This window comes from Drosophila grimshawi, unplaced genomic scaffold, assembly GCF_018153295.1.
Source record: "Drosophila grimshawi isolate 15287-2541.00 unplaced genomic scaffold, ASM1815329v1 contig_44, whole genome shotgun sequence".
Taxonomy (NCBI): Eukaryota; Metazoa; Arthropoda; class Insecta; order Diptera; family Drosophilidae; genus Drosophila; species Drosophila grimshawi.
In genome coordinates this window covers 9,323,259-9,346,924 of record NW_025063240.1, presented here as the reverse complement: position 1 = coordinate 9,346,924, position 23,666 = coordinate 9,323,259, and the positions used below count along the sequence as shown (strand labels likewise).

General features: G+C 40.2%; 1 protein-coding gene across 1 annotated transcript; it reads right to left on the bottom strand.

Moving 5' to 3' along the window:
- Positions 1-11,882: 11,882 nt before the first annotated feature.
- LOC6571534 (androgen-dependent TFPI-regulating protein) lies at positions 11,883-12,272 on the bottom strand. The gene has a single exon (XM_001997686.2). It carries the CDS (start codon positions 12,270-12,272, stop codon positions 11,883-11,885), a length of 390 nt encoding a protein of 129 aa, XP_001997722.2.
- Positions 12,273-23,666: the final 11,394 nt, after the last annotated feature.

Here is a 23,666-nt window from a genome sequence, read left to right as displayed (position 1 = left end):
CAGACATGCCTCTTCTCATAGTGCATATATTTACCAGCACTTCGTCCATCCATCCATCCATCCATCCATCCATCCAACTTGTCCATTGTTATTGCTACTCATCTTCACTGTGTACTGTGTACTGTGTGTGCACTGTGTGTTGTGTACTCTGTGAGTTGTTTGTGTGTGTGCAAGTGTGTGTGTTTGTTTGTTTGTGTGTGTGTGTGAGTGTGTTAGTGAGTGCTATATGGCTATTTGCCCGGGGTTTTTGTCGGCTCTTGGCATTGTTTGTTCGCATTGTTTCACATGGGCGAGGTGCACGTAGTAGTTCGCATAGTTCGTATTCAAGTCAGGGACTCCTCTCGATTCTTTGGCACTCATGCAAAGCGCACTAAAGTGCGCACTGTGTCCTTTTTTGCTGGAGGATATTCGTACAACGTCTACAACTGCTGCCCGGTTCCTGCTCCGGCTCCTGCTCCAGCTCCTACGCCCACTCAGTTTTTTTTCTGATTTTTTTGCGCCTGATTCTCAACACAATGCGAGCATTGTTGGCACGGTTCGCAGTGAGCTCTAGTTTTAAACACGTTTACAAAGAACTCCGCTCGGATTCTCTTTTGAAATGCCCACGTTGAGCCTGAAACAGTTTTTACTTATTTCCTTTACTTTACTTGTTATTTTTGTTCGGTGCTGTCTCGATGTGTGCATTGAATATCACACAAATGGGCAGTAAAAAGTTTTGGGTTATTATTATTGCCCGAGAGGCCAAAGGGCGTCCTTAACTCGGATTAGGTGGCCGGTAGTCCGGTAAAACCCGACACCGAAGTATGCCTGATCCAATATGGGAACATTCCTATAACGTTTAGTTTAGTTTTCATTCAAAGAACGTAACAATTGAGAACATTTCTGTATAGAGTGTCATTTGAGCATATTTTAACGGGTTTCATTGGAAAAACAGTCACCATAAACTTCATTGAATCATCATATATCACACAATAAACTTGTTACAGAAGTTTTGGTAACTGTTTTACACTTGGCAAACTTTGAGCTCAATTTGAATAAAAAACACGTTTAAATTTTCGAAAGACATCGTTAAGTATATTAAGAGTTGTGTTTTTGTTTCTCGACATCTTTCATCAATTTTCAAACCGTGTTAGATTATTGTTTTCAAATGCTAAACAGTTACCAAAATAAAAAAAATAAAAACAATAAAAAAGAACTCGCAAAGTATGTCGGCAGCCGGCTGACTGCCAATTGGTTAAGTCAGCGAAAATATGTGGGCCAAGTCGAGTGAAATGAGCAATTTTCAAATGGATTCCTATTACGAAAGTATTCGAATTGGTTTGGGAATCTGGCAATATGGTCGGTCGGGGATGATACTTTAGGCCGCGTTGTTGGTTATAAATTTTAGATGTGACTCATTTAACTTTTAATTGCCAATTAGTTTCAAGTTTCGCAACGAATTCGGCTCAAGTTTTTCAATTATGGATGTCTAAATTGCTACTACCAAATGCTACGCGCCCCCACACCTCCCCCTTGCGGCATGCCACGTCAGTGCCGACGGTCGACTGGGTTCAATGTTAGTCTATGTAACGCCCCGGTAGGCCGTCAATTAAAAAAACATATCTTAAAACGTTTTCAATGCACTTTGCAATTGCTCAACTGACTTTTCCAATTATCCAATTTTCTAACTTTGCCATTCGATTTAATATTCAAACTGCGCCCCTTTTTCTGCGACAAATACCAATAATTGGCACACACACACACAAGTTTGCACAAATGTTAAGCAATTGTAGCAAATTATTTCATCAAGAGAAAAACAAAAATAATTATCTATTTATAATTGTAAGTTCCTTTTCATATATACGCAATTTCAGATTTAATTTCTGGTCAGTAAATGGAGCTCAAAGTTGAAAAGTATCCGAGCTTCTTCTGCAGTAAGTCTACCAAACACGGGTGGCAACTGAGCAGAGTGAGAGGAAGGGAGAGTGTTCGACATTAAAAATGTAATAAATGTCATAAATTGTTAACAGTTGATTGCACTTGATTATTTTTCGTTGCTGGCATCGTCATCGATGGGTGCTGAAAGCACAACGACAGAGCGACAGAACGACACACCTAAACAGCGAGGACAGCGATTCCTGCAGCAATCATAAAAACTGAAACGCGTGCGGTTTTAATGTGCCTCACACCACCAAGATGCGATATCAACGGCAGCTAAGCAATGCGAATGCCAATGAAGGATGTGCTGTGGGTGGGAGGGACCATTTTTGGGCCTATCGCCGTCGTAAAGGACAACAGGACTCAAATCAGCCACAGATAGTGCGAAGCATTCTCGAATTATTATTATGGTTGTTGTAGTTGATGTTGTTGCGGCTGCTGTTTGTCGTTTACGACCTGTTTTCGTCCTTGATTTGCGTGGCAAAATGTGAAATCGATCGCTTACGTGCAAATAATATTATATAAGACTCCCATAATATTTTATTATTTCATTTCAATATCAAAAGAAACGAAACGAAACGAAACGAAACCCAATGAACCGAAGCATAACGGAATGGTCAGCAGTTGAGCACAAAGTGAACAAGTTTTTGATGGGTCGTCCTCTGTCCACTGTCCTCTGTCCTCTGTCGGTTTTAATTTGCCATTTACACATCATAAAATTTTGGAGCATGTCTGTATCCAACTCCCAACTGGGGATGAGTGAGATACGAAATGCCACGCCCACCTTTTGGATGGCTCTTATCAGCACAGCAACTGAATGCCATTAAATGTCATTTTGACAATACTCGTAAAATTTGTGAATCATACTTAACTGCTTAACTGCTACTGCTGCTGCTACTGCTGCTGCTGATGCTGCTGCTGCTCTTAACCCCAATCTTGAGAAGAAGTTGTTGATTAAACAAGCACAAGCAGAAGCACAACAAATTTAAATCTCAGTCACACAGTCGGCCACAACTACTCAAAATCTCATCTGGTATTTGCCCAACGGCCAGATAACAGCAAAGTATGCAATTTAGCTCTTTGAATACAAGCCCAAACATCATTTTTAATAGGCTTCAACCCAGGAGCACTTTATGGAAAATGCTGTCGCATACAGTTGACTCAAAAAAAAAAAACAGAAGAAGAAAACGTACGAAAACAAACAAAAAATGTTGAATGTCCCAGTTTGAATGTTTTCGACTACTAACAAGCTGCCATATCGCCTAGTAAGCCTACCAAGGCATTAATATGAAAATCATGTAAGCCCTCGTTGCCGAATTAGTTCCTCTTGGCCCTACTGCCCCATCCAACCATCAACAACTCCCCCAGCCCCCAGCCCCCAGGCCAAACGAGAGCTTTGAAGTGAGCAGCACTAGCCTCAAAATCTGGCACATAATGTTTCTGTAATACCCTGTAATTTATGCAAGGTAAATAGGCAAGCATGCACTGTAACTTGTAAAAGATTGTTATTGTGCAACACGATTGCAATTATTATCTAGTTTGTAATAAGAAGCTGTTTTTCGATCAAATATTGAACAGAAACTATATTTATTTTAAGTTGTAAAATGTGATAAGTAATTTGAGAATAAGGAAAACTTAAGTTTTTCATATATTTATTGAGCATTCGACTAGATAAATAATTGAAACAGAGAGGAAACCCCATTTCATCACAGGTTAGCTGAGTATTTGAGAATTTCTCAAGTACAGGGTATACATGCGTCGAGCATTGTGTTAATACTTACTGCTGTTAGGCCATTACACGTGTGTGCTATGGGCCACTGTGTAGACCATTATGTGGTTGTGTGTTGGTTATGAAAGGGTAACTGCGAGTATTGGTAAATTTCATTCGAGTTGTGTGTTTGTATTTTGCAAGTGAGTTTGTTTAGTTTACTGGCGAGAGGTGGACGGTGCTCCTAGCAATGGGTGGTGGGGTGGAGTGGGGATGGAAGTGGAGGTGGAGGTGGGAGGGGTTGAGAGAGTATATAAGGCGCTTAATATGCAAAGTTTGTAACTTAATTTAAATTCCCTTGGCGTGCACTTATTACTTTGTGCCAACTTTGTTGCTGCTGTTGCCTGGCACTAAAACACAAAACTAAAACTGACTGAAACTAAAACTAAAACAGCCAACAACTTGGCACAGCCCACACTTTGTTGTAGTCGCACATGAAAACAATTTTTTGATAATTAAAGTTGAGCATTCTCTATGTGTGTGTGTGTGTGTGTTGTAGGCCCAAAGGCGATTGCCAATGTTGGCATTGGGCCCTGGCTCCATTTCAAGTGTCAGGTTTTCTACAGTTCAAAAGTTGAGCATAAAAACTATTCCCGAACTTTTGCTTTGGGCCTAACCAACGATGCCTATTCTCGTTTCGGGCCCACGTTTGCCGTAAGTATTTTTTATGCATTCATTACAAACATATAAAGTAACAAAAATAGCCCAAAAATCCTAAACAATACCCGAAAAATGCAAAGATGAAAACTTTTCGACTGCTCCACAAAACGAACCTCTTAATTGTGATTGCTTTGACCATTGAGCAAGACTCCCACACACAAAATACAACAAAAATATGAATATTTCATCTGAATTATTCAAACAAATCAAATTTAAATAATCAAAATGAAATCAAGCTGAATATCATGCAAATATAATATATATAATATACTGCAATAAGTTGAAATTTAATGTATTATTTATGTTGTTTGCCGTTGAGTAAGATTAAGATAATTCTTAAAGTTCACTGCCAGATGTGAGCAGTTAGAGATTATTTTGAATATATGACTAAAGCTTAACATATTCTGGGTCTGCCACTCTGGAATTCAGCACACCAAATAAATATATTCGTGTTGATTCCATTTGGTTGGCTTTTTATGTAGTTTGCTTTAAAAAGTTTTTGCGCAAAGCGTAAATAAATAAGTATTTGAAGCCCAGTTGCCAGTTCACATTTCCCATTTGCCAGCTGCCACAGAAGTGACAATTTGAAACGAAGGGGGACCCCATTGGTTGGGCAGGACATTATTTAAATTGCCATCAGGTTAGGACAGGCAATAAATTGAAATGCGACTACAGATGATGAAGTGGTGGCCCAGGTGGGACGGGAGCACGGGTTGGTGAAATGCATTTAAATAAAATAGCTTTGGCAGTGTAAACAATACGAGTCTACAAGTGCTTTATGTGGGTGTGTGTGTGTGTGTTGATTATATTTTACATCATTTCGAATGCGACATAATTAAAAATGTCACTTGCTGTTCCCCCATTGCCACCAACAATCCACTGAGGTGCCGCGAACTTAGTAGCACCTGTGCGGCGGCTGTGGCTCACCAAAAAGTTTTCGCACATAATTTATGCAGCTATGTGTGTGTGTGTGGGTGTGTCTGTGTCTGTGTGTGTGTGTGACAATCAAAGAAATAGAATTTCTTATAAGCAAATGTCGTGCCATATTCCTCGCACAGTAGCCGGAACTAAGCGCGATGGCGCTGAGTGGTCGGCGTCGATAGCGGGGAGTTTACCACTAAATAAAAAGTATATATATATATATATATGTATATATATGTATATGTATATGAAAAGCCTAAAAAACTTGAAGAACAATCTTTAAACTTACCAAACATATTTATCGAAAAAATTAAAATACTGTAACCAGTATTTTTTATGGCTTAAATTTTGAAAAACAAATCTTTCTAAAAGCTAATGAAGAAACTATTTTGACTATATTCAAAATAGAATTTAGTGAGATGTATATTTTTAATTTATACATTTATCAGAGCTGCCCATGGCTCAAAAAGTAAGTAGACTTTCTGAATTCTGTGGCAATATTTTTTGGCGAGTGTAGATGGTGCGTTGGTTGTGCCACCAAAAATGGCAACAATGCGCGCTTGTCACTTGAAATTACTTTATGCAAAGCATCTAGGATATGTATATGTGTGTGTGATAGAGAGAGAGAGAGAGAGAGAGAGAGAGAGAGAGAGAGAGAGAGAGAGAGAGAGAGAGAGAGAGAGAGAGGGGAGTGAGACGACAGCAGTTGACAGCGAACCAACCAAAAAAACCAACCAAGCAAGCAAGCAGGGCGACAGGCAAGCAACCATCAGCAGCTCATCCCATTCCCATTCCCATTCCCAAGCCCAGGTCCTGCTCCTGCTGCCCTCGCCCTCCCATCTATTCCCGAAGGAAACACTTGCTGCTTATGGATTTCATAGCAGCGCAAATTTCTTTTCCTTGTATACTTCTCTCTTTTTTATTGTTGCTGTTGCTGTTGCTGTTTTTGTTGCTGTTGTCATTTTGTCATTTCGTCTGTGCGCGCGTTTTACAAAGTGGCAACTAGAAATGCTTGGAGGGCTTCCCTCCCACAAAACCCTCCAAGCAAGCATCCTTGGCAAACTCCAACTCAGCGACACAGCAATTTACCGTTCGCATCTTTCTTCATCATGTGGCGGAGGCTCAAACAACATGACATTTTTATTTTCGCCTCCAAACGTTGTCGAGCTCTCGGGGATTGTTTGCATTTGTGAATATGTAAATATATTTTTCAGCGCGATCCCGTAGCCAAATGCCATGTGTCGCTCTCCATTCAGGAGATACCCTGTGTGTGTGTGTTCGTGGCAAGGAATGCGGCAACTTATGGCGCTTGCTGCTCCCAAGCAGGAAATCGTAATTGTGTCTGTGACTGTGTTACCAGATTTTTCTTGCCATTTCTTCACTTTTTTTTATATTTTTATTTTGGTTTTTCTTTGCATAGCTTAACAAGACTTGATGTGGATTCGTGTTTGGTTTTTGTCCACACAGTGGCCAGCACAGTGGGTTGACCCTAGCAACTGAGAACTAAGAACCAATCCAGATTATAGTAACCAAGTTTATTCTTGCGGTACCGATTTATGAATTATAAATAAGAAATCGATTTCTTGGTCAAAATAAAGATAATTGTGGCAAGAGATTGAAAAATAAATGTCAAAGGCAAATACATTTAATATGAGACTTGCTCATGCGAGAGATAAACATCTTAGACATCTTAATGTCTATGGTAAGTATCGGGTTGGGTACAGTTTTAGTCAGATAAGGGACCACTGTGCACCTGATGTTGTTATCCCGTTTGTCGCCAGATAGAGACGAGGTAAAGTCGAAGGGAGTGCAAACATTTCACGCATATGATTTATTTTTTCGTTTTGCGAGTAAAAAATTTACAATTTCCGCTGCGTTTACCCCAACGAGAACATTTCGCGAGCACGCACGTTGTTTGTTGCTATAAGTGAATGCTTCAGCTCACCCACTCAGCGACCCACTGACTAATGTGGCCACATATGCCGCACATCCTTGCTGCAGACGGACAGAGTACGGACACGATATACGTATATCTGGAGAGGGAGAAGAGAGGAGAGAGGTGCCAGGGACTGGCGTTGTGATTCCTTTGCGCCGCTTTGTTCCCTCCTTTTGACTAATGAGGTTGCCGCTCCATTTGTTGATTGCCGCAATCGTGATATACCACGCTCCACTACCCTTCTCTCCACCTCCACCACCACCTCTGTCAAGCTGGGCGGCCAACACATGTTGCCTGCATCCTCGACGCGATGTTTACAAATTTTTTCTTTTCATCCAAAATTTATGCAAGAAAAATTCACGTCATTCTCAAACGTGCCCAGTGGCGTTACCTAAACTGTTTCCTAGGTCGAAGCATGTTGCAGGTAATTGAAATATTAAATTGTTCAGCTATCAAATTTCCAAATGCTTTCAACGCTTTTAATAATAAATAACAAATTTTGTTTTTTCTTTTTTTTTTTTTGGGATGCCACAAAACTTGTTATAATTGTTGGACAATGTAGCATTTCATATATTTATTTATATTTAATAATTTGTTTTTCATTTCTATTCGATAACTATTAATAATTATAAATATAGACTGTGAAATGTCAATAGTTTTGAGAAAGATTTAAATAAATATAAATATATAAAACAATACTAGAAGGGAGAAATGTATTCAAAATGTTTAAGCCCAAGCAAAAATAGAAATACAATTAAGGATGTAATAAATAAATGTTAAATGTTAATTTCAACTTTATGTACGGTCTATAGGCTATTCCCTTAAGGTAAAAAAAAGAACTCAGCTAAAGTTGAGTTCATTTTTCTTGTGCTACGAATACAAATTGTGCAATCTGTGTGGAATGTTGCCTCTTGTTCCGGAATCCATTTGGTTGCCTGAAGACCGAAGTTGGCAACATGTTTTTCACCTGTTGTTGTAACGTTTTGTAGTCATCATGTTTTCACCTGATTCTAATCAGAGCTGCTAAACTTTTGTCATTAATTGGGTTAATAGTCTGTGCCCGCAGTGGAATTCTTAACTTTATTTTACTTTACTTTACTTTACATTACTTTTCCAGAGTTTCGTTTCTTTGGAAAACAAAACAAGTTCCCCCAAACCCAAAGGGTGTGGAGTTCTTGTCAGGGGTCGGCTCTGAAAGCAGCTACCTTCGCTCACTCTCCTCAATACAGTTTGCCTCCCCTAATTGTGCACGTCTGAGGAAATCGCATGACTTTTCGCGAACATGCCACCGGAGGAGCACAGAGCGCTGAGCACCAAATAACAATAACAACAAACGCCAAGTCGAGCGGCAACAGTAACAGCGACAACGACAGCGGCATGCAACATCAATTTGTGCAACATGGGCGAAATTTCATGCATGCAACAACGGGAAGCAGCGTTGCGACGCCGTGCGAGACAAGCGCAGACAGAAAGTTTAATCAATGCTGACAGAAGACAATGGCATCAAGGAGGAGGGTTGCAAAATTGTGTGTATTTGGGGGGGCAATAATGAGGTAAGAGGGGGCAGGCAACTACGTAGAAATGCATTGCGTTGCAGTTGCAGCTCGAACACTGATTACACAGGCTGGAATCGTGGGTGAAGCGAAATCAGAATTTAATGTATTATATAATGCAATTTTCGCTCATTTAAAGTCTTTTATGCACATAGACCAAAAACCAGAATAATTTATAATCCGATGTCAGTCAAATTTTAAGCAGCTTATGCTTTTTTCCAAAACTTCTATAACTTTGCCAAAGCTGAAAAGAGAAAGAGATTTTCATTAGAATTTAGCATTAAAACTTTGGAAAAATTAATTATTTTAAAATTGCCTTCACTTATGAGCATGTCTATAATAATAGCTCAAAGTAGTTCATGTTGAGCCTTATTGAAAATAAAAGTTGCTTCTTTTTCCATGGAAAAATTTGGCTCGAGAATTAAAGTTGTTGCGTCTTTTTTCCGTCATTAAATTAAATTAAATTATTTTTTTTGCAACATTAATAGCTTAGGCGCTCACATGATAAATACTTTGCGAAAGACAGCAATGTGCAGCAAATAGTTACTACTTCAACCAAACGAAAGAGTTATCTTCGTGTGCTCGTCAAAGTCACAGTCAGAGTATCTACCCCCGTTTATGGGTATGGAAAAGAAGATAGAAATACGCGTTAACTACTTAACTTATGCAGGCCTGCGGGAGCGACTCACTGTTGTGGCAAGTGAGGGAATCGGGTTTGGTGTCATTAACATTTTACCTGTGTCTGGTTGGTTAAACAAATAGCCAGCATTTTTTTGCTTCCCCTGTGCGGAGAGTTATGAAAATCGTTTGGCACAAATGGACAAACGCACGCAATTAAACGTGAAATTGCATTGTGAGAGCCGGCCATGAATAACAATAAATAAACAATTTTCCGGCACAATGAATGTAAGAAGATAGTACTCGTAACTGATGTTGTTGTTGTTGTTATTGTTGTTGTTGCTTCTGCATTCCCTGGCTTGGTAGCCCATGCAATTCACGCGGGTGACAAATTGACAATTTGTGTGCGGCGACCAGGAAGACAGGAGACAAGAGACAGCAGACAGGAGACTATAACAATTGTTTGGCACACAAACGTAACAAAATATTTGCACAAATTATACGAAAGGGGCGGAGATCGTGCATAATAAAAGCTATACAGAAAAAGACAGACCGCAGTCGGATGACTTGATGATATGTAGCTGTAGCTGTAGCTATGGCTGTATCTGTATCTGTATCTGTGTCTGTATCTCAAACTCGATGGGTTGAATCAATCGTGCGTGGAAGTAAACAATTGCGAGGGTTCGCACGGGTCGATCGACAGCTGACACAGATCCTGGCACATCCTGGAAACAGGACAGGCATGCGCCATATGACTCAATTGATGGCGATTCCCGTTGCTGCTTTGTCGGTTCATTTGCATGCTGAGCTGCGCTCAAGGTTCGAGTACCTGAACCGCATTCATGAATGCGAGCAGCACTCGCAGGCAGCTAGCTAGCTCACAGGACTTCCTCCCGGCATTTGAAACACGTTTCCGGCCAGCTTCCGTCCCACAATAAACAAATCCAAGGAGTGTGCATGTGTGTGTGTGTGTGTGAATGCATTCTCAGCTGTTTCCATTCAATATTGAAATATTTTTAGCACAAGTGCCGCGTGTGGGTACGCAGCATGTTTTCAATTTTCCATGAAAAATGCAGAGGTTTTTGGGCTCGGCTGAAAGGATTGAGTGACTCATGTTCGGGTCGGCTTTTGGCAACTTTTCAGCTGTTTCTCAGCAATTCACAGCTGAAACCATTGCCATTTAGCTAACTGTGCACGTGACCCAAATGGCAGCTGCCATCCAATGATTTATGCATCTGAATCTGAATGTGAATCGTAATCGGAATCACAAGCCAAAGGGATGGCTGGCTGCTCATCTGATATTGTTGCGAGCCTGAGAAATGTATTGGAAGGACCGTAATCAATTTGAAACCATATTGCAGTCATGACCAACTAAATCATAGAAACATAAATCTTACTTTTTTTCTGTAATAAATATTTTATTACTCCTTTTGCAAACAATTAATAATCATTATCACAACGAATGAAATTAATTCAAGTTTACAATTCTAAAACACGTTTTTAATGGCTTGCAACTTGCAGTTGAAATATTCTCGCATTGAGTTAAAATATCAACAAGTATATTTGTCTTTAAAATATTTGTTAAATCTGTTTTCTTTTCTAATTTAATCGACTTGTATACCTAAGTGCTCTCTGCCCAAACAACTTCGTAGCTGGGAAAAGCTTTGATTCAGCATTTTACTCAACAATTGAATATTCCATTTGAACAGCTCTGAACACAAATTGCAGAATTATAATAACCCTATCACTGTCGAAGTATCTAAAAACCTATAGTTGACAGCAACTGCTGAGAAGTGGAGAAACCCTTAAGTGGATAGATACTACAACAGTTGTTAAGACTCTGAATAGAATGGACGCTTCCCTTGACGAGTGCAACGAATCGATTTGAGTTAATTCCACGCTTCGGCGACCGCAAACGAAAAGTAGAAGAAGAAATACCTCAAACACTGACGAACTGGGCTGCAAATGCATTTTGCTTAAGGGCCAACCCTTGGCCTGGCTCGGTTCGGCATTGCTTGGGTTCAGTTCAAGTCAGTTGGATTTGATTTTTTTGTTGTTTTTTTTTACTCGCACTCGCACTCGCAGTCGCAGTTGTAACATTTTGACAAGTCAATTGTCATTATTATTGCGTTCAATTTCCGTTTGGCTACTTTACCCTCGAGCAGCAGCGCATTTCTATGCAAATTTCCGTCTACCTGACGACAGTTGGGAAAAGTGATTTGGAGGAACGGAAATTGCTTTATTACATTGCCATTGAGCGGTACTTCCACAGCACTCGGTTCAGTTGTTCGCCCAGCAAATAGTAGCCAATGGACAGTGCAAGGATTAGAAGGCAGAAACACACGCGCAGCGGACCAGTAAATGCATCGAGAATGGGATAGATCCAGACACTGCCTGTTGCACCACTCGCAGCCACATCAGATAACAGATCAAGACAGCAGCCACACCTGCAAATCCCTTGCGTCGCTCCGGATAACTATGTGGTGAACTGCAGAGTTCCAGCAGGGCATCAGCTGTGCTGCGTCTGGTTGAGCCACTTTGGGTAGATGAGGTCCAGGAACTCGGGATAGATCGTCTCTCGATTGATGACGCACAATGTCCAGTAGGTCACAGCCACCGTTAGGTCCAGTGGCACCACACAACTGGCCAGCAAATAGTCCCGCAAGTTGCGCACTTCTCGCTGTTGGCGGATATCCTGGCACAGTGCCAACAGATTGTATACGAACTGCAGCAGTTCATTGAGAAAGGTCAGATACTTGAACTTGCCACCGATTGCCGGATCCAGTCGCAGTTGTACGTCCAGCTGTGTGAATCTGTATTCGTAGTAGAGGGCGTAACCAAGATGAACACTTGCCACCACACGGAGCACTGAGCGGAACCACAGACATTCAGAACTCATGTCACATGTGTAACTAACTGGCACTCGAACAGTTGACAAGTGTGTCTATATTCAGCTTAACATCATTGGATACGCTTCTTGGTGGAGTCTATTATGTATTTGCAATCAGTAAAATATTTCAATCACATCAATCATAAATTCATGAAAATTCTTGATCCAATTTAGTTTTGGTCGGCTGGGAATAAATTTTAGCTATAAATTCAGAGATTAATTTCAATTACAAATTTTTATATAGGTTCTTCTTTTGATACCACACTTTCGAGAAGCACTTTGAATAATCCCGCTGCAAAAGATGTTGAATTGTTTCTTTTTTTAAATTTGTTGTAAATTTGAATTAAACATAATCAGCTTAAGTGTCTTTGGCTTACTTTCACTCTGAGTGAAATTTAATTTTGCAAGATTATTTTTCTTTTCCTTAGCGACTTTTGCTGTGCACAACTCACAACACAAACAAAAGGACAAATAAATGTGGGAAGTGTAAGTGTAAGTGTGATTGTGTGTGCTTGTGTGTGTGTGTGTGTGTGTGTGTGTGTGTGGATTACTCAAGAATTCTCGTCACTTTGTCCGTATTTACACACACGAAACGCCTCTAACTCAATTAGGCCGCCACATTTATTGTGAATATAAAAATTACTTACGTCGCATGTAAATACGACAAACAAAAAACAACAACAACAACAACAAATAAACAAACAAACAAAGGCGAAACAAGCATCCAAACCAAGGACCCCCATAAAACCCAACGCCCAACATATACCACATACCAGTTAACAGTGAATGGCTTCATTGCGTCATGTTGAATATTGGGGGATAATGGAACCATGTCGTAAGGAAGTTGTAGGTGCGTAATTGTGCCTGAAACAGCTCTGATCCACCATAAACGTGTATTTATTTCGTCATCACAAATCCATTGACGCAAACAGCTCCGATATATCAGATGCGTGTGCTTATTCCATGAACAGGTCTTATATATGTATTGTATCGATGCAAAGTGCAAAGGGGCAAGTTGTTATTTATATACATTTTTAAATATTTATATTTCCATTGACGGGTAACTTTAGCGATGAAATTTGGCAGAAGTGCAAAATGGGGGAGAAATCTTAGTTCGTTGTGAGGGATCTTCTTGAAGTCCATACTTGGGTCTCTAACTGCTCCAATATGCAAATTAATTTTGAGACTGCATCATAAGCTGAATGTAAATATGTATATCCTTGATGGTTGACATTAAAAGGAAGTGCATCTGTTAGTCCTCTGCATAGTCCTTGCTCTATGGATTCTTTTAGTTATTGGCTTAGTTGAATGCGATGTGAACTAGAGATGAATTTGTGTAACGGCAACTGCTGCTGATAATAGAAACTTATTAAAAACAATAAATAATAAGAGGGTGTTAAAACCAACCCCTGAATGCGCCCTGCAACCCCCACGCTGCCCTGCCAGCGACCGCAAATGGAATTTCAGCTGTTAGAGCAACCTTTCAGCAAAAACCCATAATGGATAATTGTGCACAGCTGATCTGTGCAACGGCTGCCGTCCAACCGAGAGCAGAGCTCACGTGTCTGCTCACATTTCAGCGCCATATGCCACGGCGGCCGGTTCCTTTGCATCCTGCTTGTGGTCAATAATTAAATGCGAGTGTGTACTGTAAATATTTGTTTGTTTGCCGTATCCTTTTGGCGGCACACAGCCTCCGTCTCTCTTGACTCTATCTGCTTCATCTGTGGCCCCTTTTTGCACAGGCAGCCGATAATTAAGACTAACACGAACCCGGCCCGAGCATATGGCCCATCCATACTGTCTACTGTCTACTGTCTAATGCCTGCAAGATGAAAGTACCTCCCTGAAAGGCGTAACAAAATTTCGATATTGATTGCGTTGCGCCTCAGTTGTCAGTTGTCAGTTGTTGGTCCTGTGTAGCCTCATCCACATCCATATCCTCGTAATTAGTTGTAATGCGAGCAGTGCTCGGCGAGCAAAAGCAGCGTTCATCAGAATGGTTTGCCATTCAAGTGTTTATCGGATTGTGCCAAAGGGCGCCTCGAGCAGTGCTTGGAATTTCAATCATAGTGTCCGTTTCGTGCCCTGGACAGGTCAGAAGCACGTCTCAATTGAAGTTAGCTCTAGTAGTTTTTCCAATTTCTGCACAGGATATGTGAAGGGGCTCTGTAGAGACAACAACAACAGCAACAATAAGGAAAGCTGCAGTTGCCCCGCAGCGAAGCCCTCTCTCTTTCCCTCTCTCTCGCTCTCTCTTTCTGTCTATGGCTGCAGCTGGTCCGTGTCCCAAGTGGATAAGGCAAACTGACAGAAACAGGCACGATGACGACAAGGACGTCTTCAAAACAAAAACTGCCAACTGGAGTACACCCCCGAGCCTTGTTCTTGTTTCATCTGCGATTTGCAATTGGCTGCTGTCGAATTGGAATTGAAGTGCCGCACTTCAGATTGCCCCAAGCGGGTCACAAGAGGAGCAACACACACACACATACATGTGCGTACATATATCCTTGATGGTGGCTGGGCCACACGTACCCCAATGCAGCGCACTCAAGTATTTATGTTCAAGTAGGGAGCACAATAAACGCTCTGGGAGGTGAAAGCACAGGGCTGCAACACAATTGATCGAATTATCGATAGTGCAGATGATGGCTGTGGACCCTCTCAATAATCGCAATTTACTTAGATTATGCAAAATCCATCCAATCCAGGCAAATCTTTTACTTTTAAAATGCTGAAGGGGCCAAGTAAAAATTGTTAAACTCAACATAATAAAAACAAACGATAAAATCTTTTATTGCATTTTTATTCCTATTTGTTAGTTAGCATCTTAAAACCAAGCTACCAAATTTTGTATCTCAACTGCTATTCAACAATTTAATTTACAATTTTGTTTTTTGTAAATATTCCTATATCTTTTAGACTGCTTGTTAGAACATCAAATGTGTTGTAGTTCACATTGAAAACATAATTAAAGGTTTGTATTTTTTCAGACCTCATAGAACCATCGATCAAATTGATGAGGAGAGTAGTAAAATGCTTTGATTCCGTAGACTCCGTGCCTGAAATAAAACTTAACTCGACTAGCAGTCGATTAAGTTATGGGCCCTCCGTGAACTGGAGTCGCTAGCGAATGGCCCCAGGTCGGGCCTAGCGATAAATCAATCATGCTGCATTACCTAGTACCTAAAATAAAGGGGTTAACGACTTTGCAGCAAAGCTGACGATTGACTGCCCGATGGACTCCAGTTTACCAAAGGTTTTATCACAGCTGATATTAAACAAACACCACGTGGGGCTAAACTCTCCTACAACCGGTGGTGTGGGGGGGGTTTTCTTATCGAAATGCCTGTCGCCGCCACCCCGAACCACACCCACAGTGCACACGTGCCAGTATCGGGCAGATACCTAACGGTTATCAGAACGCCATGGCATCATTAACACAGATGGGATCCATTGATAAGTAGTCGTCGTCGTCGTCGGCGTCGGCGTCGTCATTGGGCTGCCAGCTGTGGCTAAATAAACAGACTGGGATATATTGATAGGTATAATGTACACATGTGTGTATGTGTGTGTATGTATGTGTGTGTGTGTGTGTGTGTCTGTGTGTGTGTGTGTGTGTGTGTGTGTTTGTGTATTTATGTGAGTATGTTGCCCAATTGCCCATGGGTCGCATACTTTTGGCTTAGAGGGTTTATCATTGGGTCGTCCGAGTCTCGGAGCACACGTGTGCTAATTTTCGGTTTAACTTCTAAATGTTAGTTGTTACCCGCACTGTGGGAAGCCAAACAAATGTTTCGATTAATTTATATATATATATATATATTTATTTGGGGTCGGTATAAAGCAGCAAGCAGCAGCCATATAAAATCTGGAAAGTTTAAAAATGCAAGCTTGATAAAAAACAACAAATATATAAATATTTAACAATATAATACATATAATATTAAATCCTTCTTTAAAGTAATTCCTCATTTGTCAATTTTCTTATTTTCTCTCTTTTCAGAGTTGTTCGATTTCAAAGAGGTTTTATTGGGCAGACCAAAAATAGAGTTCAAAGCTTACAATGATTTTAGAATTGTCCAATTGATGGCATCAAGCGGCATCAATTGGCAAATTCATACTATCTCGCTCTCTCTCTCTCTCTCTCTCTCTCTCGCTAGTTATTGTATCTGCAGTGGAGAGGCTGAAAGAGTCTTTAGCTGTTGCTTGCCATTTATTTGTTTATTTGATTTGTCGCGCGTCGTTTTGCCTTCACAGTTAATTTACGGGTTTTAATTTATTAAATCAACAGCAAAAAAAAAAAACGAAAAAAACATAAATAAAATAACAACAATCAACAACAGATGCTGCCTGCTGCTGCTGCTGCTGCCACAGCAGTGTGGCTGCCTCAGTTGCCTTTATAATGCCGCAATGCTGAACAAAATATAACCGAGAGGCAGACAGTAGCTCGGAACCGTCAGCTACTGTTGATTTTTTAGCTTGATAATCTCTCTCTCGTTCCCCACACGAGTCCGAGCTGCCCAGTTCAACAACAACAGCAACAACTGCGATAGCTACAACAACTGAAAAGTCAATTGATGATACAATTGATGGAGGACTGAAACGACGAGTAAACTACAAGACGACGACATCTAAAAATAGAACACGTTAATTACGGGCTTGATAACAAACAACTGGACAAGTCGCAAAGACATGCAAGACAATATTTATAAATTTATTTTATTTATATATGTACATATACAATACAAACCAAGGGGGCCCCCTGCATCGTAACCTTACAGATACGATGACGTATCGATGTACGCATAATATTAGTTCTTAATTGCAGAGGAGATTTCCAAATAAACTTTGTATGAAAAGTAGCTTAGATCAAACAATATGATATAAATACAGATATATAATATATATGTGCCAACTATATGATGAATTTGTGTGGCATGTGGCTTAGATAGATATTTTAGACATTGATCTTCGGAGCATCTACAAATGATATTCGCATATGATCTTAGGAGAGTTAAAATTGATCATATTGAGGTGGTATTTGATCTCATATAATTAAGGGTAATTAAGGTTTTCGATTAATGCATCAATAATCAGTAGTTCGAATTTTCGATAGCTTTTGCAATGGAATCGTAAGCCAATCATTAAGTTAATCGATATATTCAAGAATCAATGCGTTTTGGATGGGCTCAAATTGATCAACGTTGTTGATCGTCATTTAAACAGAACCGATCAGCAAATTGAACGATATATCCCACTCTAATTTTAGACAGTCGTCTGGTAATTGACAAATCGTTGACAAATCGTGGCCATTTTGTAACCTATTCCAGCAATTACAATCGGTCAATTGTCTGCTCTTGCCTTGTGTTGCACTCTGCTGTGCTGTGCTGTGCTGTGCTGGGTTGTCTTCGCTTGTTCCATTTACACACTCCGACATACAAACTAATCTAACTAAATATGTACAATGCAATTAGTACAAATGTCTCTTTTGTAAATATTTGAAAGTGCGCGCGCAGCTTATCAGTCGCTGTGATAATACATAAGCACACAGCATACACACACACATACATATATACACAGAGCATGCAATAGCAAAACGACGCTAACTAAACCAACTATATATATACATATATATGTATATATCTTCTGTGTGTGTGTGTACTTAGGCACTGTACTGTTGTGTGCTGCAACTGTAGCGATAAGACCGATTTGCCAACGGAACTTTGAAGACAGCACGGGGCCGCACTCGGCTCACGCCGTTGAGTCTGCTGTGGATCACTTTGAGGCCACCTTGCCCCCTTCCCCCCCTATTACTCTACCAACTAATAAAAAATATCTCTGGTTCCTAGTCAGAGTTTTTTTGTACTTTTGCGCAAAAGGTGCGAGATTTTCTTTCGGCTTACAGCAAAGAGTTTGTTTGCCACACACAAAGGTGTTGCCCGCTTTTGTTGCCCCACTCTTGAGCTTGTTTGCCTGCATTTCCAACTAAAATTGCGATTAGCTACTCTCGTTTCTTAAAACATTCGAGTTTTGTATTGTTATTAGATATTCGTTGACATCCAATTAATTAATTAAGATCTACAATTGAAAACACATTCTGTAGATACAATTGAGAGTATTGCCATTCGATGTTTATCTTTTAATTCAAATCTTTTCTAAAATGATTACTAGCTCAGTTCAAGATAATATTAAATAATATATATTAAATATTATGCTTTTATTCAATTTTACTTGCTTCGAATTCTATATATTAAACTCCCAACTCAATGTGCGATATTAAATCCAGATCCATCAATGGTTCGCTGATAATGAAATGCCATTAAAGCCATTGACCTGTTATCAGTTGTACTTGTTAAATGCTTCGATCGATGTACTTTTTACAGCTTCTGACTGTATCTCTGGTCAATCATATAAAATGTCGGGAAATCGATTGCGAACAATCAGTTTACACTTGTTTCTGTTGAGACCAGTTTCCCATGCAGCAGAAGATTAAATTCAATTTTGTTCTCTTTATTTTATACACAAGTCTCATCCTGATCAAAGGCGAATTCTGCTTCGTAGCTGCAACTCATGAAAATGATGTAAGCAAAAGGACTAACGAATGGGAAAGGATGTCAAAAAATGAGTTACTCTTATTTTCGGGATGCTTGGAATGGATACCGACTGAGTATAAGTGGATTCAGTACCAATGCCAGGTGAGCAAATGACTCTCTGCATCATTCCTGAAATATTTTACTGTTTTCTTTTCTCTTTCTACAGTCAATTAAGCGCAGACTGCCACAAGAGTTGTTATGACTGGATATACGATAGTTTGTTATGCAATTGTTATATGATTAATATATTTTCGAATTATAAATATAATTATTTGAGTATTGAAATAAAGAAATTAGCTCAGCAATGGAGAAACATTTATACCTATTTCTATGCCAATTTAAACTCATCGACGGATATGGATAACTGTACACACTAAACGATTCTATGCATCAGTTAGGGAAATGTAGAAAGTTATCGATAAAATTACAACTTTTTTGTTTTCCAAACTTGCTGTTTATAGCTCTTATAGTCTCTGAGGAAATGACTTTTATATGGACAGAAAAATATGTCTACATCGATAAGGCCTGTAATATATATATATATATATATGTACGTTCACGACAAATTTAAAATAGTGAAAAAAGCTTAAGCGGGGCAAATTAAATAAATACAATGCACGACACGCTGTCTAGTTGCGATATATATATTGCTCTATATACTATGATTAAGGTTTTGTGAGTGAATTGCGATCATAATGCTCGCAGAGCTACTTTTATATTTCAGATACTTGGATACATTCAGTCATGGCACGGCACGGCTCTCGATTAAACGAGCTCTCTTCTACAAAGCGCGTTTGAGTGACTTTTGCCAACTGACTCTCAGACACAAAGAGAGGTGAGCATGTTAAAATTTTAACTCAAAGCCCAAGCAAAGAGAAAAGTTTACAAAAGTTAAGAGCAGTCGGTAATTGATGGCAAGTAACTTAAGAGAGTGCTGTCAAAAAACGCTCAAGAGTAGCCAGCTCAGCTCACTCTGCCTCTCTTTATCTGTGTGCGCCGCTCTTTATTGTTTTTCACCATGCCGCATGTCACTCAATTTTTCACTCACAAATGCCATCAGCTGCTGCTAATTAACTGAAACTTGAATCTGTTATTTGAGCGAAGACACATATTTTAGATTTAGCCAGATTTACTCAAGCACAACATGAAAAAACGAATGCAGCTAAAATCTTTAGGAAAACATGTTTTACTTGTGATAAAAGATTTTTGCTTTTTTTATGTTTACTTCTAATCAAGTAACAGCAAAATATATTTTTTGGATTTCATTTTGTTGTAAATGAGAAGATTGATTATATTTTATACATATACATATATATATATATATATATACATAGCTAAAGACATAACAAATATATTCCAACTAATTATATGATAAGTAAATGGAAATACTTTAATTTAATATTCATTAAGTTATTAAATTTTAACAGTTTGGATTAAAATAAATTACAAAACTTTTGCATATAGATTCGAAAATACACAAAAAGGCTTTGCGATCAAATAAACGGCAGGAAGTCGGGTCGTAAATTTGGTGCGCCTGCAGCAATTTTCCGCTCCTAAGCATCAGCCACATTGCCACCTTTTGTGGTTGCCGCACCCACTCCGCCTTCGCCGGCACTCGTTTTCAACTTTGAACAGTTACAAAAGATGCCAAATTCTAAGACTTACAAGCAGCGCACTCCTTTTATGCCGCACTTTAGCTAAGAATTTTCTCTAATGACTTAAACGCAGCAACCACTAAAACATTTACAACGAACACAGCACAGCACAGCCGTCTCCGTCTCCGCCTCCGTCTCCGTCTGCATCTTCATGTTCGACTCCGACTCCGACTCCGTATCCGTATTTGACTACCCGTTTTGCCTTCCCTTTCGTTGTGGAGTCAAGGTAAAAGCGTTGGTGTTTTTCCTCCACTTCATGTTGTAGGTAAAGTGGCGCATTTTTGCGCAAATTTTCCTCGAAACCGCAAGTAGAAAACTCATTAAGCGAAAAGCATTTGGCGGCTTAAGCGCGCCCATTTCTACCACAGCCACCTCCCACCTCCCTTAAGCATTTTGCAAAAGGGGGCGTGGCCACTTCGCTAACAACAACTTCATAGCACATTTCAGTTGGAGTTGGGCGCCCGGCTACTGCCTCAGTCTATAAGAAACAGTTGCCAGTAAGCCCAGCAACCAAGGAACCAACACCAGCCCACACTTGAACCTCAAATCTCAATGAGAGCCAGGACACAGGCTGTAACTAATCTCCCGCTGTTCGAATCGTATATGGCCATTGCTGTCATCTACTTATAATTTATGAGTCTAAATTGCCAGCTAGATCGATATTTGGGTTGAACTAATTTCATTATTAAGTCATCGCAAGACACCAAAGTTTATAAATAAAAAGAACATAAAAATAGCGAGAAATAGTGAGAAGTTTCCTTGAATTGCAAATACCTTTTGCCAAGTCAATATTCGCTTGACAAGTTGCGATAAGTATTGGATGATATGTGTTTGGTTTACAATTGAATCAAGGCAGAAGGGCAAACAAGAAAAACCGAAAGAAATTTGTAACAAGCGGATTAGTACCGGAAACAGGCATGAATCTCAAGTAATCAAGCGTATTCAGTTGAGTTGGGATCATGGACAGTTATTGGAGGCATTATTGGAGACTGGAGCGCCTGGTGACCGCCAGTGTCCATAGTTCGCAATCAAAATTGATTTCCACTTCGATGGGCGCGCATTATATTTTGCGCATTAAACTGATTGCGTCAAATACATAGGATAAGATGGCAAGTCAAAGTTTGTCATGGTCAGGGCTCAAAGTGAATTTGGCAATTTGTGCCGGGGCCCAGGCGAATGCCAGCCTGTCGGCCGGCTTGCCTTGCCTTGCCTTGCCTTGCCTGTAAACTGAACTGTCATAAATAAAATAAATATTTTGCGCTGCCAACAAGCCATGGCCGTAACGCAGTCCGGTACCTCCAGTTCATCCACCCACCCACCGGGCGTAGGCAATTTGAGCCATATAATCAGGGAGACACGCCGATGGCCGATGGCATAAGCCAAGAAAGCACCACAGAGCAGGAGGCGCAAATCAAATCCAGTGACGAACTCTCCAGGCGTCCTCGCCTTGATGATTGCAGGCTCGCACGTGCTACATAATTCCACAAGAAAAAAAGAATGAGAAAAAGAAAAGCAGCTGGCCATCATTCCCCATTTGCCCCATGCCCCATGCCCCATTTGCAGGCAACAGACTATTTATACTTATTGAACATTGGCCAGCACCCAAATATGCCCTACAACTATGCTCGACTATGGAAAGCTACGTATTTAAAAGAAACAATATTAAACAAATTCAATTATTATTATATTTTATAAGTATTTATTTACACACACAGAAACCCTTCTTTAATAATTTACCTTTAAACGGATTTTGAATTTGTGTTTCCTTTTTCACTTCTGAACCAATTCTTGAAGAGATATTAAATTATCCTTTAATATTCACAATTAATGTATTAAAAGTTAGTCAGCTTGACAGTAATGTTTCCAGGCTAGATAGGCACAAATAATCGGAAATGTTAACAGCGCCAGCACCGCCAATATACAAATGGTGTAAAACAGGATGTCCACAGGACTTAACGGATCGCCGGGAAGCAGTTGTGGTGCACCCAAATACTGCACGTCTCCAGGTGATTTTATGGTGCTACTATATCCATGTGGTATCCAACCTGTCGGTGGAATGGGCAAAAAATCATCTGGATCCAAGCTGCTACTTGGAGTTGGATCAGGATCTGCCATTCTTGCAATTTGAAATAATTTTTAGAGTTTGTTCGGGGAATTACTGCAGAGTTTATTTGCAACTAAACTCTAAATTCAATGCATGCTCAGCTCGATTTATTTGTTAAAGCAAAGCAAAATCAGCAGATCGGCATATATATGTTGTAGAGCATCTGTAAGTCCGTCTACAAAATCTATATACTTGGCATTAAGTATTTGCCATAAATCCCTTGGCCACGACTGATAACCTATCGAGTCAAAGTACTTGGAGGCAGGTGTATTTACTTTTGATTTCTCAATCTGTGTACAATCTTTGCTCCTGTTTTTCATTAGAGCACGCGACAGAGCAAAGTTTTCTCCATTTTTTGGCTTATTGTTGCTGTTGTTGTACTGGCTGTTGTTAGAAATTTATTAGCATAATGCGTAAAGATATCGCGTTCATTTGACAGCTTCTCCAAGCTCCCGCCTGGCTGCCTGGCTGCCTGCACTGACGATGTGCTCCCTTATGACCAGACCAGACCAGACCAGACCTGAGCTGAGCTGGGCAGAACAGTGTGGACCACCCAGCTGGAGCATTCAGTCTACTGCCTCGTTCCCTAGCTATTTCATTGTTTCATTATGTTAATAAGCGAACAGGCAGTCAGCGCAAAATTCACGTAATGAAGCCTCAGAGCTTCAACTACTTGCCACTGGTCGGTCCTGGACGGTCCTGGGTTGTCGGTGGCTCTCCACAGCTCTACTACAAATTCACTCGCATTTCTAATATCCAAGTTTATTATGTCATCTCAGAGCAGGACCGACGGCGACGACAACGACAACGACGACACTTTGCTACAATGGCGCCATAAAGTTTATTCGTGTACGAAAAATACCCACTTGATGGAAACAGGATACAGGATGCAGGGTGGCTGCCCCCAGAAGGGGTAATGAGACCAGCTGCAACAACAGCAGAAGTAACAGCAACAGCAGGCGACGTCTTTTCGTCCTTTCGCCTTTTTATCCTTTGTCCTCCGTCCGCTGTCCTCCGTCCGCTGTCCGCTGTCCTCTGTCCGCTG